At 42.3% G+C, this 19,435-nt stretch overlaps 1 protein-coding gene across 1 annotated transcript in view; it reads left to right on the top strand.

Moving 5' to 3' along the window:
- LOC135965580 (uncharacterized) overlaps positions 1–19,435 on the top strand; it is a 34,128-nt gene that overhangs the window by 10,398 nt on the left and 4,295 nt on the right. Inside the window, 3 exon segments of the mRNA XM_074004577.1 lie at positions 2,836–2,911; positions 5,575–5,701; positions 6,037–6,132. Coding sequence (XP_073860678.1) covers positions 2,864–2,911; positions 5,575–5,701; positions 6,037–6,132 — 271 coding nt within the window. The 5' untranslated portion in view covers positions 2,836–2,863.

Genomic DNA, 19,435 nt, shown 5'->3' with positions numbered 1-19,435 from the left:
ATTGGTCTATATCTCTGTTTTGGTACCAGTACCACGCTGTTTTGGTTACTGTAGACTTGTAGTATAGTTTGAAGTCAGGTAGCGTGATGCCTCCAGCTTTGTTCTTTTGACTTAGGATTGTCTTGGCAATGTGGGCTCTTTTTTGGTTCCATATGAACTTTAAAGCAGTTTTTTCCAATTCTGTGAAGAAAGTCATTGGTAGCTTAATGGGGATGGCATTGAATCTATAAATTACCTTGGGCAGTATGGCCATTTTCACAATATTGATTCTTCCTATCCATGAGCATGGTATGTTCTTCCATTTGTTTGTGTTCTCTTTTATTTCACTGAGCAGTGGTTTGTAGTTCTTGAAGAGGTCCTTTACATCCCTTTTAAGTTGGATTCCTAGGTATTTTATTCTCTTCGAAGCAATTGTGAATGGAAGTTCATTCATGATTTGACTCTCTGTTTGTCTGTTACTGGTATATAAGAATGCTTGTGATTTTTTTTTTTTTTTTTTTTGAGACGGAGTCTCACGCTGTTGCCCAGGCTGGAGTGCAGTGGCGCGATCTCGGCTCACTGCAAGCTCCGCCTCCCGGGTTCCCGCCATTCTCCTGCCTCAGCCTCCTGAGTAGCTGGGACTACAGGCGCCCGCCACCGCGCCCGGCTAATTTTTTGTATTTTTAGTAGAGACGGGGTTTCACTGTGGTCTCGATCTCCTGACCTTGTGATCCGCCCGCCTCGGCCTCCCAAAGTGCTGGGATTACAGGCTTGAGCCACCGCGCCCGGCCAAGAATGCTTGTGATTTTTGCACATTGATTTTGTATCCTGAGACTTTGCTGAAGTTGCTTATCAGCTTAAGGAGATTTTGGGCTGAGACGATGGGGTTTTCTAAATATACAATCATGTCATCTACAAACAGGGATAATTTGACTTCTTCTTTTCCTAACTGAATACCCTTGATTTCTTTCTCTTGCCTGATTGCCCTAGCCAGAACTTCCAACACTATGTTGAATAGGAGTGGTGAGAGAGGGCATCCCTGTCTTGTGCCAGTTTTCAAAGGGAATGCTTCCAGTTTTTGCCCATTCAGTATGATATTGGCTGTGGGTTTGTCATAAATAGCTCTTATTATTTTGAGATACATTCCATCAATACCGAATTTATTGAGAGTTTTTAGCATGAGGGGATGTTGAATTTTGTCAAAGGCCTTTTCTACATCTATTGAGATAATCATGTGGTTTTTTTCTTTGGTTCTGTTTATATGTTGGATTACATGTATTGATTTGCATATGTTGAACCAGCCTTGCATCTTAGGGATGAAGCCCACTTGATTATGGTGGATAAGCTTTTTGATGTGCTAATAGATGTTTATTTTGCCAAGGTTGAGCACATGCCCCAGAGAGAGGTCAGTGGCTTTCCCCAAAGATGAGTTTGAGAGCTTCATTGTTTAAAAGGGAAAAGTAGGCTGGAGGGGAAAGAGGGAGGGTATGGTAATCCACCTGTGGCAAGAGAAAAGGAGCAGGTAGGAGAATAATCAGTTATGTATTCATCTCACACTCAGTAAATCAGCACTTTATGTAAGATAAGGTGTGCATAGAGCAGCTACTATGGAGATACTTAACCTTTTATCTGTAGCTATTTCCTTTGGAACAAAAGAAAAGGCAGCTTCTTACATGCTTTCCTTTTGGCATAGTGGACTGGGGTCCCTAGTTTTATTTTCCTTTCATAACACCGTAGTATTTGTTCACTTCTTCTGTCTCAAAGTTGCTGGCCAGTGGATGTATGCTGTGTTCATCATAATCACCACGATAGCATCTTTGTTCCTTCACATTTCCTTCTTTTCACCCTTGTATGTCTGTTTTTACTTTGAATTTTTTTTTTTATCAAAACATTCACTTAAAAAGTATAGTGAGTACTCTAATGAAATCATTGTACTCACCACTTTAATTTACAATTAATTCTTTTCCTGTATTTCTACTGGAATTATTTTCCAAAAATTCAGAGAAAATAGTACAATGAACCCAGTACACATTATTCAGTTCTAAAAATTATCAAGTGTGGCCAATAATGCTCAATTGACTTTTGAGGGTGAGAAGGGGTGTTTAAGCACATCCAGACATCATTTTCACTCATGAATGTTCTGAAAGTTTGTATACAAGGAAGGGCTCATGCTTTTAAAACCCAAAATATTTTTATAACAACAAAATCAATGTTTGATAATCTAATATCCAATTAGTGTTCAGATTTCACTGGCTGCTAAAACTCCTCACGTATTCTTTGTCGCAATCAGGATCCAAATTGCATTGGATCACTCACTGCCTTAGATTGACCACATGTCTGAGGACTTTTATTCTTGAAGGCTCACACTCCCCATGCTATTAATTTGTTACAGGCTTTGGTGTTGTACAGTACTTAATAACTGCCAATGCCATCTGCCTGTGGCCTTCTTAAGTTTGTCTGCCCCTGTGATTATCCTGACTTTAAACCCAGGTAGACGGAGGCTAGAAGAGGCAGACAGCTTTTGTGTGTTCTGTCCAATGCAAAGAACACCTGCAACTCTGAGCCCTAACCTTAAACTCAAGACCTCATCTGCAGGTGTTGCACATCCTTTTAGCCCCTCAGTGATGTAAGCAACAAACCTCACCCAGCTCCTGGGACACAGGGTCTTCACTCCCAGATGAGCTTGTCCTGGATTTGCAGGGAGCCTGGCTCCCTAGACCTTTTGGCCAGACCCCCACAGGGGGATTGTGCAGATGTGCTCTCCCCAGATCCCCAGTTGGTATTGGAATCAGGCCTGTGTCACATGTGGGGAGGGCAGCTGCACCCAGCCACCCTTTGACTTCTCTCCTCCCACAGATCAGCCATCTGCAAGCTTCCCTTCTCCATGGAGAGCAGGAAGACAGTCATGGGACCCCAGGGAGCCAGGAGACAGGTGAGACTTCCCAGAACTGTCCTTCTTGCTGTCACAGGATAGGCTCATTTCCTTCACTGGCCCTAGCAGTCACATTGTTAGCACAGGACCAAGGCCAGCACCGCTCCTGGGGAGTGATCTGTCTTTCCTGGCGTCCTCCAGCAAGTGACTGGCCTGTGGGTGTCACTTATCAAGTAGTGATCTGTGTACAACACCCAGGGAGCATTTACAGCCAAAGACAGGAATCTCCACACTCAGGTGTCCAGTGATGATGTTGGGTTGGTGTCAATGAAAGGTAGGGCAGAGAGGGAGGTCACAAAGGCCTCCAGTGGGAGGGGCTCCCTGGGCAGTTGCGAGAGATGTGGCAAGTACAGGAGATGGGGAAGAGGCAGAAGTGTGCTCAATCTCAGGCCGCCACTGGGCAGACTGCTCAACTGCAGGGACGAAGGGTTTTAGCAGTCAACGTTCTCACAGACGGCTGGTGGATGAATCCAGGTCCTAGGAGAAGCAGATCCCAAGATGCAATGAGATGGGCTGGGCTCATGTTAGAGGAAAGGCCTGCAAGAGAGAAAAGGGGATGACTGGAGCCTCATCAGACTCCAGTGAGGAGAGGGGGATAAAATTGCGTGGAAGTATCGGAGACCAAGTACAGCCTTGGGAGGCTCAGCCAGGCCAGCAGGTCTTCAAGCCATAGTGGGCCATCAGAGGAGCGCCTGGATCGGAAGGGGCTTGCCTTGATGTCCTTAAAATGCATGGCCACTGCCTGGAACAGCTGCGAGAAGCATGGCCTAGATGTGGGTGCAGGAGTGGACTGTGGTCCTTTAGGCTCCCAACTCAGAAGTCTGCCAGGTGCTGGCTTGGGGTGGCCACAGCTGATTTTCTGTGTGTTCTAGTGGAGGTGCAGAGTCACACAGGGCACCTGAATATCTCTGGTTTGGCAGACAGCATGTTGGATGGTTAGATGGGCTTTCAGCATTACCAAACTGGGAGATTGCACCTACAGCCCTGGATCGGCCACGTCTCTGAGGAGCAGTCACTGCCCTGTGCCGAGCCTGCATTGTCAGTTGGCCACAGATGCCCAAGCTCACCAGGGTCCTCACGGTTTGACAGTGTAGGATTGCCACCTCCCATAGCTCTGCCACTTCCTGCAGACTCCTCACAGCGTGGCCTAAACTGCTGAGATAGCTCCCACCTACCTCCCTCATTGGCCCCTGTCATCTGATTATTCCTAAAGACTGCTGGCTACCTCTGACCCTCCTGAGGACAGAGGCCTGGATGCCAGCCTGAGGAGCCCAACTTGGTCTTTAAGCTGTCTGGGGTTTTCTTGGTTTTTCTTTTGGGTTTTTTGGGGGGATGGTGGTCAGGGTCTCACTGTTGCCCAGGCTAAGTGCAGTGGCACAATAATAGCTCACTGCAGCCTTGACCTCCCAGGCTCAAACAGTGCTCACACCTCAGCCTCCCAACTAGCTGGGACTACAGGCACTTGCCACCATGCTCAACTAATTTTTTATTTTTGTGTATGTGGAGTTGGGGTCTCGCTATTTTGCCCAGGTTGGTCTCAAACTCCTGGATGCAAGCAATCCTGCATCAGCCTCCCAAAGTGCTAGGATTATAGGCATGAGCCAGCATGCCCAGCCTGCCTGGATTTTGAGGATCTTTACAGTAGGTGTGACATGATAGATCAGTGCTGGGGGAAATAGGGATTGACAGTTAAGGGTCAAAGGAGAGGCTTTCTGACTCATGAGTCTAGTAGTCTGATGAGCTTCACGAATTGATTATTTATTTATGAGACAGAGTCTTGCTCTGTCGCCTAGGCTGGAGTGGTGTGGCACAATCTCAGCTCACTGTAACCTCCTCCCAGGTTCAAGCGATTCTCCTGCCTCAGCCTCCCAAGCACCTGAGATTACAGCCATGCACCACCACACCTGGCTAATTTTTATATTTTTAGTAGAGACAGGGTTTCACCGTGTTGGCCAGGCTGGTCTCAAACTCCTGGCCTCAAGTCATCCGCCCGCCTCAGCCTCTCAGAGTGCTGGGATTACAGGCACAAGCCACCGTGCCTGGCCACAAATGGAATTTAAATTCATCAGGCACCTACAGAGATGCCAAACTGGTCACGTGCGTAGTTGCAGAACAGATGTACTGTGAGAAGGGCTCTTTCAAAAGTGCTCCATCCACTAATTCAGATGTGCTCAGACTGCCCTATACAGCACTGGATTTTTGGTAGAAATCAGATCTAACCTGGATCTGAATTCTGGGATCCTGCAGTGGAGATTTACATTTTCCAGCGCAGGTCCCAAATGATCGGTTGTCATTTTATCAGAAGATCCATGAGAGCTGTGTCTTGCTCATTTAGAAATTCATGGAGTATCTAACTCAGAACATGGCTCAGGGTACCGTAAAACTTTAGTAATGTGTTATTTACTGTTCATATGTTTGTAGGAAACACTGTTACTTAATTTTTTGAGTTTCCCTCTTCTCCCTGCCTAGGTTTAAAGCTCCATGCAGTTGAAACTCTCTGTGCTTCTAGGAAGCCCCATTAAGACTACCTAGCACCATAAATACTGGGGCCAGGCAGAGACGGAGGTCTTGGAACTCCAGGCACAGGTGGCAGAACCTGGAATCCTCCAACTGCCTGAGTGCAACACTGTCCCTGGTGAGCATGCCTGGGTTTTGTGTTACAGGCTTTCTTGGCATTTGGGGATGTCACTGTGGATTTCACCCAGAAGGATTGGAGGCTGCTGAATCCTGCTCAGAGAGCCCTGTACAGGGAGGTGACACTGGAGAACTACAGCCACCTGGTCTCACTAGGTAAGCGTGGCTTCCCTCGAGCCTAACATTTGACCTGTGGCGCCTCTGATGTTGCCATAGGGTTAGGTTCAGAGACAAGAATGTTGTTTTCTCTATTCCCCTGAGGAAGGTCTACCTTTGGTAAAGTTTCATACTGACTGCCACTGGGCACCTGCAGGCCTCTTTCCCCACCCTGCGGCTCCCCCTGGGGGTTTGTACTCTGAGCATGGTAGACAGGGTCCTCCTGAGCCTTCCCCCTCTGAGTCTCCCTCCCTTCCTGCCCTGGGTGGCTCCAGCAAATGGCCCCTGGAGCCTACAACCAGGAGTCACCTTATGGTTTTTTTCCCTGTGAGCAGGAATTCTCCATCCTAAACCAGAACTCATCAGGTGGCTAGGGCAAGGGGAAGCGCCCTGGGGAGAAGAGAGAAGATGCCGGCCAGGCCCCCGTGCAGGTGAGGGGATAGACAGGGCAGACAGAGCACAAGGCACTCAGCCTTTCAGGAGGGAGGAGGCTTCTCTGAGGCCAGGGGACCTGGAAGCTGTTCTGGCCTCCTTGGCTGCTCTTCAGACCACCTGGCCCTGCCTGCCTTTCAGTCCTTGCTGAGTGAGGGGTTCTCTTGGGGCCCCTGGACTCCTTCTCCCAGGAAGCCTCCTTTCCCCCTACTTGCTAGGCTTCTTTCTCCCACTCAGTCTCCTCATTTGTGACTTTCCTCGTGACTGCCCGACTGCAAGCCTAAGTCTGTCGCCCCTTCCTGATACTGTCAGGGTATTCCTATGTTAGCTTCTTTTTGTTTTGTTTTGTTTTTTATTTATTTTTCCGTATAAGTAAATATAAATTTTTTGACATAATTTGGATCTCATTCTTCTATATACTGATTTTCTTTTTTTTTTTAATTTAAGTTCTGGGATACATGTGCACAACATGCAGGTTTCTTACATAGGTATACATGTGCCATATTGGTTTGCTACACCCATCAACTCATCATTTACATTAGGTATTTCTCCTAATGCTATCCCTCCCCCTGCCCCCCAACCCCCAACATTCCCCAGTGTATAATGTTCCCATCCCTGTGTCCATGTGTTCTCATGGTTCAACTCCTACTTATGAGTGGGAACATACAGTGTTTGATTTTTCACTTCTTATGTGACTCTGCTGAGAAAGATGGTTTCCAGTTTCATCCATGTTCCTGCAAAGGACATGAACTCATCCTTTTTTATAGCCACATAGTATTCCATGGTATATATGTGCCACATTTTCTTTATCTGGTCTATCATTGATAGGCATTTGGGTTAGTTCCAAGACTTTGCTATTGTGAACAGTGCTGCAATAAACATACATGTGCCTGTGTCTTTATACTAGAATGATTTATAATCCTTTGGGTATATACCCAGTAACGGGATTGCTGGGTCAAATGATATTTCTAGTTCTAGATCCTTGAGGAATCGCCACACTGTCTTCCACAATGGTTGAACTAATTTACACTCCCGCTGACAGTGTAAAAGCGTTCCTATTTCTCCACATCCTCTCCATCACCTGTTGTTTCCTGACTTTTTAATGATTGCCATTCTAGCTGGCATGAGATGGTATCTCATTATGGTTTTGATTTGCATTTCTCTAATGACCAGTGATGATGAGCATATTTTCTAAGTTTGTTGGCTGCATAAATGTCTTCTTTTGAGAAGTGTCTGTTCATATCCATTGCCCATTTTTTGATGGGGTTTTTTTTTTTTTTGTAAATTTGTTTAAGTTCTATTTTAGCTTCTTAAAACCTCTGTCCATTATTCTTCTTCAATTCCCATAGCTTTTTTCCTTGTCTTTTAATGTTTTAAGCAGTACTACTGTTGCCAGAGGTCACTTCACCTTCCTCCTTCCCCCATTTCCCCCAGAAGTACTGCCTGAGTGGGGCTGTGGTCTAGAATTGTGCACTCTCTTAAGTCCCCTTAGTCACTGCAGTGGTTCATCAGGACTCATGATGATGATGATGATGATCAGGACTCATGATGATGATGATGATCAGGACTCGATGATGATGATGATCAGGACTCATGATGATGATGATGATGATGATGATCAGACTCATGATGATGATGATGATGCTCAGGACTCATGATGATGATGATCAGGACTCATGATGATGATGATGATCAGGACTCATGATGATGATGATCAGGACTCGATGATGATGATGATGATGATCAGGACTCATGATGATTATGATGATGATGATCAGGACTCAATGATGATGATGAGGACTCATGATGATGATGATCAGGACTCATGATGATGATGATGATGATCAGGACTCGATGATGATGATGATCAGGACTCGATGATGAGGACTCAAGATGATGAGTATGATGATCAGGACACATTATGATGATGATCAGGAATCATGATGATGATGATGATCAGGACTCATGATGATGATGATGATGATGATCAGGACTCGATGATGATGATGATGATGATCAGGACTCACGATGATGATGATCAGGACTCGATGATGATCAGGACTAATGATGATGGGGATGATGATCAGGACTGATGATGATGATGATGATCAGGACTCATGATGATGATATGATCAGGACTCATGATGATGATGATCAGGACTCAATGATGATGATGAGGACTCATGATGATGATGATGATCAGGACTCATGATGATGATGATCAGGACTCGATGATGATGATGATCAGGACTCATGATGATGATGAGGACTCAAGATGATGATGATGATGATCAGGACACATGATGATGATGATCAGGAATCATGATGATGATGATGAGGACTCATGATGATGATGATGATGATCAGGACTCGATGATGATGATGATCAGGACTCATGATGATGATGATGATCAGGACTCATGATGATGATGATTAACACTGATGATGATGATGATCAGGACTCATGATGATGATGATGATGATCAGGACTCATGATGATGATGATCAGGACTCATGATGATGATGATCAGGACTCATGATGTTGATGATGATCAGGACTGATGATGATGATGATCAGGACTCAATGATGATGATGATGATTAGGACTCGATGATGATGATTATCAGGACTCATGAGTCCTGATCATGAGGATGATGATGATTATCAGTACTGATGATGATGATGATGATCAGGACTCGATGATGATGATGATGATGATGATCAGGACTCATGATGATGATGATGATGATGATCAGGACTCATGATGTTGATCAGGACTCATGATGTTGATGATGATCAGGACTGATGATGATGATGATCAGGACTCAATGATGATGATGATGATTAGGACTCATGATGATGATGATGATTATCAGGACTCATGAGTCCTGATCATGAGGATGATGATGATTATCAGTACTGATGATGATGATGATGATCAGGACTCGATGATGATGATGATGATGATCAGGACTCATGATGATGATGATGATGATGATCAGGACTCGATGATGATCAGGACTCATGATGATGAGAAGCAGGACTCGATGATGATGATGATCATGACTCATGATGATGATGATGAGGACTCGATGATGATGATGATGATCAGGACTCATGATGATGATGATCAACACATGATGATGATGATGATGATGATGATCAGGACTCATGATGATGATGATCAACACATGATGATGATGATGATGATGATCAGGACTCATGATGATGATGATAAGCAGGACTCGATGATGATTTTGATCAGGACTCATGATGATGATGATGAGGATGATCAGGACTCATGATGATGATGATGATGATGATCAGGACTCATGATGATGTTGATGATCAGGACTCATGATGATCAGGACTCATGATGATGATGAGGACTCGATGATGATCAGGACTCATGATGATGATGATGATGATCAGGACTTATGATGATGATGATGATCAGGACTCATGATGATGATGATGATGATCAGGACTCATGATGATGATGGTGATGATCAGGACTCGATGATGATGATGATCAGGACTCATGATGATGATCAGGACCCACGATGATGATGATGAGGAGGAGGAGGAGGACTCATGATGATGATGATTATCAGGACTCATGAGGATGATGATGATCAGGACTCGATGATGATGATGATGATGATCAGGACTCATGATGATGATGATGATCAGGACTCATGATGATGATGATGATGATCAGGACTCATGATGTTGATGATGATGATCAGGACTGATGATGATGATGATCAGGTCTCATGATGATGATGATGATGATTAGGACTCATGATGATGATGATGATTATCAGGACTCATGAGTCCTGATCATGAGGATGATGATTATCAGTACTGATGATGATGATGATGATGATGATGATGATGATCATGACTCATGATGATGATGATGAGGACTCGATGATGATGATGATCAGGACTCATGATGATGATGATGATCAGCACTCGATGATCAGGACTCATGATGATGATGATGATCAGGACTGATGATGAGGACTCATGATGATGATGATGATCAGGACTCATGATGATGATTAACATTGATGATGATGATGATCAGGACTCATGATGATGATGATCAGGACTCATGATGATGATGATGATCAGGACTCGAAGATGATGATCAGGACTCATGATGATGAAGATGATGATGATGACCAGTACTCCATGATGATCAGGACTCATGATGATGATGATGATGATAATGATCAGGACTCATGATGATGATGATGAGGACTCATGATGATGATGATCAGGACTCGATGATGATCAGGACTCATGATGATGATGATCAAGACTCATGATGATGATGATGATGATCAGGACTCATGATGATGATGATCAGGACTCATGATGATGATGATGATCACGACTCAATGATGATGATCAGGACTCATGATGATGATGATGATCAGGACTCATGATGATGATGCAGATGATGATCAGGACTCGATGATGAAGATGATGATCAGGACTCATGATGATGATGATGATGCTCAGGACTCATTATGATGATGATGATGATTAGGACTCATGATGATGATGATCAGGACTCAATGATGATGATCAGGACTCATGATGATGAGGATGATGATGATCAGGACTGATGATGATGATGATCAGGACTCGATGATGATGATCAGGACTCATGATGATGATGATCAGGACTCATGATGATGATCAGGACTCGATGATGATCAGGACTCATGATGATGATGATCAGGAATCATGATGATGATGATGATGATGATGATCAGGACTCATGATGATGATGATGATCAGGACTCGATGATGGTGATGATGGTCAGGACTCGATGATGATGATGATGCTCAGGACTCATTATGATGATGATGATGATCAGGACTCATGATGATGATGATGATCAGGACTCGATGATGATCAGGACTCATGATGATGATGAGGACTCAAGATGATGAGGATGATGATCAGGACACATGATGATGATGATCAGGCATCATGATGATGATGATGATCAGGAATCATGATGATGATGATGATGATCAGGACTCATGATGATGATGATGATCAGGACTCGATGATGGTGATGATGGTCAGGACTCGATGATGATGATGATGCTCAGGACTCATTATGATGATGATGATGATCAGGACTCATGATGATGATGATGATCAGGACTCATGATGATGATGATCAGGACTCATGATGATGATGAGGACTCAAGATGATGAGGATGATGATCAGGACACATGATGATGATGATCAGGCATCATGATGATGATGATGATCAGGACTCATGATGATGATGATGATGATCAGGACTCATGATAATGATGATGATGATAATCAGGACTAATGATGATGATGATGATCAGGACTTATTATGATGATGAGGACTCAAGATGATGAGGATGATGATCAGGATACATGATGATGATGATCAGGAATCATGATGATGATGATGATGATGATCAGGACTCATGATGATGATGATGATCAGGACTCATGATGATGATGATGATCAGGACTCATGAAGATGATGATGATCAGGACTCGTGATGATGATGATGATGATCAAGACTGATGATGATGATGCTCAGGACTCTTGATGATGATGATGATCAGGACTTATGATGATGATGATGATCAGGACTCATGATGATCATGATGATCAGGACTCATGATGATGATCACGACCCACGATGATGATGATGATGATGAGGAGGAGGACTCATGATGATGATGATGATTATCAGGACTCATGATGATGATGATCAGGACTCGATGATGATGATGATGATGATCAGGACTCATGATGATGATGATGATCAGGACTCATGATGATGATGATGATCAGGACTCATGAAGATGATGATGATGATCAGGACTCATGATGTTGATGATGATGATCAGGACTGATAATGATGATGATCAAGACTCATGATGATGATGATGATTAGGACTCATGATGATGATGATGATTATCAGGACTCATGAGTCCTGATCATGAGGATGATGATGATTATCAGTACTGATGATGATGATGATGATGATGATCAGGACTTATGATAATGATGATGATGATGATCAGGACTCATGATGATGATGATGATGATCAGGACTCGATGATGATGATGATCAGGACTCAATGATGATGATGAGGACTCATGATGATGATGATGATCAGGACTCATGATGATTATGATGATCAGGACTCGATGATGATCAGGACTCATAATGATGATGATCAGGACTCATGATGATGATGATGAGGCCTCAAGATGATGAGGATGATGATCAGGACTCGATGATGATGATCAGGAATCATGATGATGATGATGATGATCAGGACTCATGATGATGATGATGATGATCAGGACTCATGATGATGATGATGATGATGATCAGGACTCGATGATGATGATGATCAGGACTCGATGATGATGAGGACTCAAGATGATGAGTATGATGATCAGGACACATGATGATGATCAGGAATCATGATGATGATGATGATCAGGACTCATGATGATGATGATGATGATCAGGACTCGATGATGATGATGATGATGATCAGGACTCACGATGATGATGATGATCAGGACTCGATGATGATCAGGACTAATGATGATGGGGATGATGATCAGGACTGATGATGATGATGATCAGGACTCATGATGATGATGATGATGATGATGATCAGGACTCATGATGATGATGATGATGATATGATCAGGAGTCATGATGATGATGATCAGGACTCGATGATGATGAGGACTCATGATGATGATGATCAGGACTCATGATGATGATGATGATCAGGACTCGATGATGATGATGATGATCAGAACTCATGATGATGATGATCAGGACTCATGATGATGATGAGGACTCAAGATGATGATGATGATGATCAGGACACATGATGATGATGATCAGGAATCATGATGATGATCAGGACTCATGATGATGATGATGATGATCAGGACTCGATGATGATGATCAGGACTCGATGATGATGATGATGATCAGGACTCATGATGATGATTAACACTGATGATGATGATGATCAGGACTCATGATGATCAGGACTCATGATGATGATGATGATCAGGACTCATGTTGATGATGATGATCAGGACTGATGATGATGATGATCAGGATTCAATGATGATGATGATGATTAGGACTCATGATGATGATGATGATTATCAGGACTCATGAGTCCTGATCATGAGGATGATGATGATTATCAGTACTGATGATGATGATGATGATCAGGACTCATGATGATGATGATGATGATGATGATGATGATCAGGACTCGATGATGATGATGATGATCAGGACTCATGATGATGATGATGATCAGGACTCGATGATGATCAGGACTCATGATGATGATGAGAAGCAGGACTCGATGATGATGATGATCATGACTCATGATGATGATGATGATGATGAGGACTCGATGATGATGATGATGATCAGGATTCATGATGATGATCAACACATGATGATGATGATGATGATGATCAGGACTCATGATGATGATAAGCAGGACTCGATGATGATTTTGATCAGGACTCATGATGATGATGATGAGGATGATCAGGACTCATGATGATGATGATGATGATCAGGACTCATGATGATGTTGATGATCAGGACTCATGATGATGATCAGGACTCATGATAATGATGGTGATGAGGACTCGATGATGATGATGATCAGGACTCATGATGATGATGATGATGATCAGGACTTATGATGATGATGATGATCAGGACTCATGATGATGATGATGATGATCAGGACTCATGATGATGATGGTGATGATCAGGACTCGATGATGATGATGATCAGGACTCATGATGATGATCAGGACCCACGATGATGATGATGATGATGAGGAGGAGGAGGACTCATGATGATGATGATTATCAGGACTCATGAGGATGATGATGATCAGGACTCGATGATGATGATGATGATGATCAGGACTCATGATGATGATGATGATCAGGACTCATGATGATGATGATGATGATCAGGACTCATGATGTTGATGATGATGATCAGGACTCATGATGATGATGATGATCAGGACTGATGATGATGAGGACTCATGATGATGATGATGATGATGATCAGGACTCATGATGATGATTAACATTGATGATGATGATGATCAGGACTCATGATGATGATGATCAGGACTCATGATGATGAAGATGATGATGATGACCAGTACTCCATGATGATCAGGACTCGATGATGATGATGATAATGATCAGGACTCATGATGATGATGATGAGGACTCATGATGATGATGATCAGGACTCGATGATCAGGACTCATGATGATGATGATGATCAAGACTCATGATGATGATGATGATCATCATCAGGACTCATGATGATGATGATGATCACGACTCGATGATGATGATCAGGACTCATGATGATGATTATCAGGACTCATGATGATGATGCAGATGATGATCAGGACTCATGATGATGATGAAGATGATGATCAGGACTCATGATGATGATGATGATGATCAGGACTCATGATGATGATGGTGATTAGGACTCATGATGATGATGATCAGGACTCAATGATGATGATCAGGACTCATGATGATGAGGATGATGATGATCAGGACTGATGATGATGATGATCAGGACTCATGATGATGATGATCAGAACTCATGATGTTGATGATGATCAGGACTCATGATGATGATGATGATGATGATCAGGACTCATGATGATGATGATGATCAGGACTCATGACGATGATGATGATGATCAGGACTCATGATGTTGATGATGATGATCAGGACTGATGATGATGATGATCAGGTCTCATGATGATGATGATGATTAGGACTCATGATGATGATGATGATTATCAGGACTCATGAGTCCTGATCACGAGGATGATGATTATCAGTACTGATGATGATGATGATGATGATGATCAGGACTGATGATGATGATGATGATGATGATGATCAGGACTCATGATGATGAGGATGATGATCAGGATTCAATGATGATGATGATCAGGACTCATGATGATGATGATAAGCAGGACTCGATGATGATGATGATCATGACTCATGATGATGATGAGGACTCGATGATGATGATGATCAGGACTCATGATGATGATGATGATCAGCACTCGATGATGATGATCAGGACTCATGATGATGATGATGATCAGGACTGATGATGATGAGGACTCATGATGATGATGATGATGATCAGGACTCATGATGATGATTAACGATGATGATGATGATCAGGACTCATGATGATGATGATCAGGACTCATGATGATGATGATGATCAGGACTGATGATGATGAGGACTCATGATGATGATGATGATCAGGACTCATGATGATGATTAACGATGATGATGATGATCAGGACTCATGATGATGATGATCAGGACTCATGATGATGATGATGATCAGGACTCGAAGATGATGATCAGGACTCATGATGATGAAGATGATGATGATGACCAGTACTCCATGATGATCAGGACTCATGATGATGATGATGATGATAATGATCAGGACTCATGATGATGATGATGAGGACTCATGATGATGATGATCAGGACTCGATGATGATCAGGACTCATGATGATGATGATGATCATCAGGACTCATGATGATGATGATGATCAGGACTCATGATGATGATGATGATCACGACTCGATGATGATGATCAGGACTCATGATGATGATGATTATCAGGACTCATGATGATGATGCAGATGATGATCAGGACTCATGATGATGATGAAGATGATGATCAGGACTCATGATGATGATGATGATGATCAGGACTCATGATGATGATGGTGATTAGGACTCATGATGATGATGATCAGGACTCAATGATGATGATCAGGACTCATGATGATGAGGATGATGATGATCAGGACTGATGATGATGATGATCAGGACTCGATGATGATGATCAGGACTCATGATGATGATGATCAGAACTCATGATGTTGATGATGATCAGGACTCATGATGATGATGATGATGATGATGATCAGGACTCATGATGATGATGACGATCAGGACTCGATGATGATGATGCTCAGGACTCATGATGATGATGACGATCAGGACTCGATGATGATGATGCTCAGGACTCATGATGATGATGATCAGGACTCATGATGATGATGATCAGGACTGATGATGATGATGATCAGGACTCATGATGATGATGATGATCAGGACTCATGATGATGATGATGATGATCAGCACTCATGATGATGATGATCAGGACTCGATGATGATGATGATCAGGACTCATGATGATGATCAGGACTCATGATGATGATGATGAGGACTCATGATGATGATGATGATGATCAGGACTCATGATGATGATGATGATGATGATGATCAGGACTCATGATGATGATGATGATCAGGACTCATGATGATGATGATGATGATGATCAGGACTCATGATGATGATGATGATCAGGACTCATGATGATGATGATGATGATCCGGACTCATGATGATGATGATGATGATCAGGACTCATGATGATCATGATAATGATGATCATCAGGACTCGATGATGATGATGATGATGATTCTTGCCTCGACGACGATGATGATGATGATTCTTGCCTCTAGGGTGGACTTGTTCTCTCTTGGAGCAGTTTTAGTTCACAGTTAGGCCCTGTTTTCCTCTCTTCTCTTTTCATTCTAGTTTACTGGCTTCCCTCACTCCTCACAGTGAGACCACAGGAGACTGCTAAAAAGTGATGTTAAGTTTTCTGCTTATGACAATGATAAATTTAGTTCTCTCTGTCTTGTTTTGTGTCAGTTTCAGGGTCATCTGTTTCTATTGACCTTTATATCCTATTTAGTGAATGTGTGGACAGATGTAGCCTTACTTAGCTGCAGTTCTCCTCGAGTACTTAGAAGTCTCTTTATGTCTTGTTTAAGAAACCCTTCGTAGATCAAGTTTATAAAGATACAAAGATTTAAAGATATAAAGTTTTGTTTTGTTTTGTTTTGTTTTGAGACGGAGTTTCACTCTTGTAACCCAGACTGGAGTGCAGTGACACGATCTTGGCTCCCTGGAACCTCCGCCTCCCAGGTTCAAGCAATTCTCCTGTCTTAGCTTTCTGAGTAGCTGGGATTACATGTGCTCACCACCACCCCTGGTTAATTTTTTTTGGATTTTTACTTGAGATGGGTTTCATCATGTTGGCCAGGGTGGTTTTGAACTCCTGACCTCAGGTGATCCACCCGCCTCGGCCTCCCAAAGTGCTGGGATTACAGACATGAGCCACCATGCTTGGCCAATTATATATAAAAATTTTTGTTGTTGTTGCTTAACTCTTCTGTGTCTTTACAGATTTTTTTTAGGGAGGGCAGTTTGAACTATCCAATACTTGAAAAGATGGTTTTTACATCTTCTATATTCATAGTGGATTGTTCTATATCTACTAAGTTTTGTAGGACCTACTTTATATATTTTAGTCTACTATTAAATACATGCAAGGTTAGAATTATAATTTTATTGGCTTACAGGGAATCTTGTGTCCTCTGTACTTTCACCCTCATCTCCCATTCCTGGATTATTTTGAAGCAAATCCTGGTCATCATATTTCATTTGTAAAACATAATAATAGTTACTATATTATTATCTATTTCATTTAATATTAATATTAGTTCTTAAGATATTTTTGGTGACTGTAATGCTCATTTAACTTTCCTTATTTCATGGCATGTATATTTTGAGTTTACATCCTATAATACTTTCTTTCTTCCAGCATTTTTTTGTGAAGCAAATGTTAAACAATTATATTTTGGTGGATACTAAAAAGTTGAAAGGCTTATAGAATGAACACCTGTCAGTCTACCACCTACAGTCAGCATTTAGCTCTGTGCTCCATATTCTTTATCACTTACTTATCCAGCTGTACATTGCTCTCTCCATAAGTCCATCTTCCTTTTGATGCTCTTTAATATTGGAGACATCATTATCCTTTACTGATAAACACTTCAGCATGCATATCAATAAGTAATATTATAATGTTTCTTTGTGGTTCTTCTTAGGACTTATGTAAGATGCATAAATCTTAAGTGTAACATTCAGTGAGCTTTGACATATGCATATCTTTATGTAATCTGGACCCCTATGACAACACATAACAATTACTTTCACCCCAGAAGTACTCTTATGCCTTTTTCCAGTCATTTCCTGCCCCCACATCCACCAGAGAAAATCACTATTTGGATTTTGTTCAATATGCCTTAATTTCACCTATCTTAGAACTTCTTGTAAGTGGAATTACACAGTATACTCTCTGTCAGAAAATTAGCAGGTTGATTTTTTTTTTATGGTTATTGTTATTGACTTTGTCCTGTTGTTTCCCAAAAAAGCAGGTTCATACAGACTGTGGAGTTCTTTCTCATTCCTTGCTTCCCACCACCCCATAAAAAATGTGGGGGCATCCACTGAGAAATTTGGAGCCGGTCTGTGTTTTCATGGGTATGAAGTCTCTGCTTTTGGATTTATGATCGGTGCCACTCCCTCAGTTTGCATAGGTGGGAAGAGACTCCTTTCTTAGTCATCTCAAATATCATAGAAATGACAAAATATCATAGACTGGGAGGCTTAAACAGCAGACATTTATTTCTTACAGTTCTAGAATCTGGGAATTCCAAGATGAAGGTGCTGGCACCTTTGCTTCATTGTGAGGGTCCCCATCCTGGCTCGCAGGCTGCGACCTTCTTGCTGTGTCCTCTCATGGTCACCCCATGATCTCAACTAAACCTGTTTATCTCCCAACAACTCCACCTCCAAATACCATCACATTGGAGGTTAAGGCATCAACATATGAGTTTGGGGGGGATGCTAACGTTCAGTCCATTATCAACTCCCTTCTCTCGCCCCCATATTAATTGCTTGCTGATTTGTCTGTCAATTAAAATAAAAGGCTTCTTGTCTACCACTGACTTCTGAAAGTGTGAATGTTTAATGTAATGGGAGTACATGTTAGGATTTTATTTAACTCATAAGTGAGGTTACTGGCAGAATGACAAAGCTGGTTCAGTGCAGGTATGAGAAGATGGGGTGTATGTGGGTAGTGCCAAAATAACACCATTGTAAGTTACCCTGTAACTTTACAGAATCAGCAAACTTAACTCTCATTATCCGAGTGATCAGAAAAATTAGAAATTATACAGATGATGTAGGAAAGCTCATATAATCA

The sequence above is a fragment of the Macaca fascicularis genome, chromosome 10 (genome assembly GCF_037993035.2).
Source record: "Macaca fascicularis isolate 582-1 chromosome 10, T2T-MFA8v1.1".
In the NCBI taxonomy this organism is placed as follows: domain Eukaryota; kingdom Metazoa; phylum Chordata; class Mammalia; order Primates; family Cercopithecidae; genus Macaca; species Macaca fascicularis.
The sequence above is the reverse complement of the archived record's forward strand: the minus strand, read 5'-3'. Positions and strand labels throughout refer to the sequence as shown.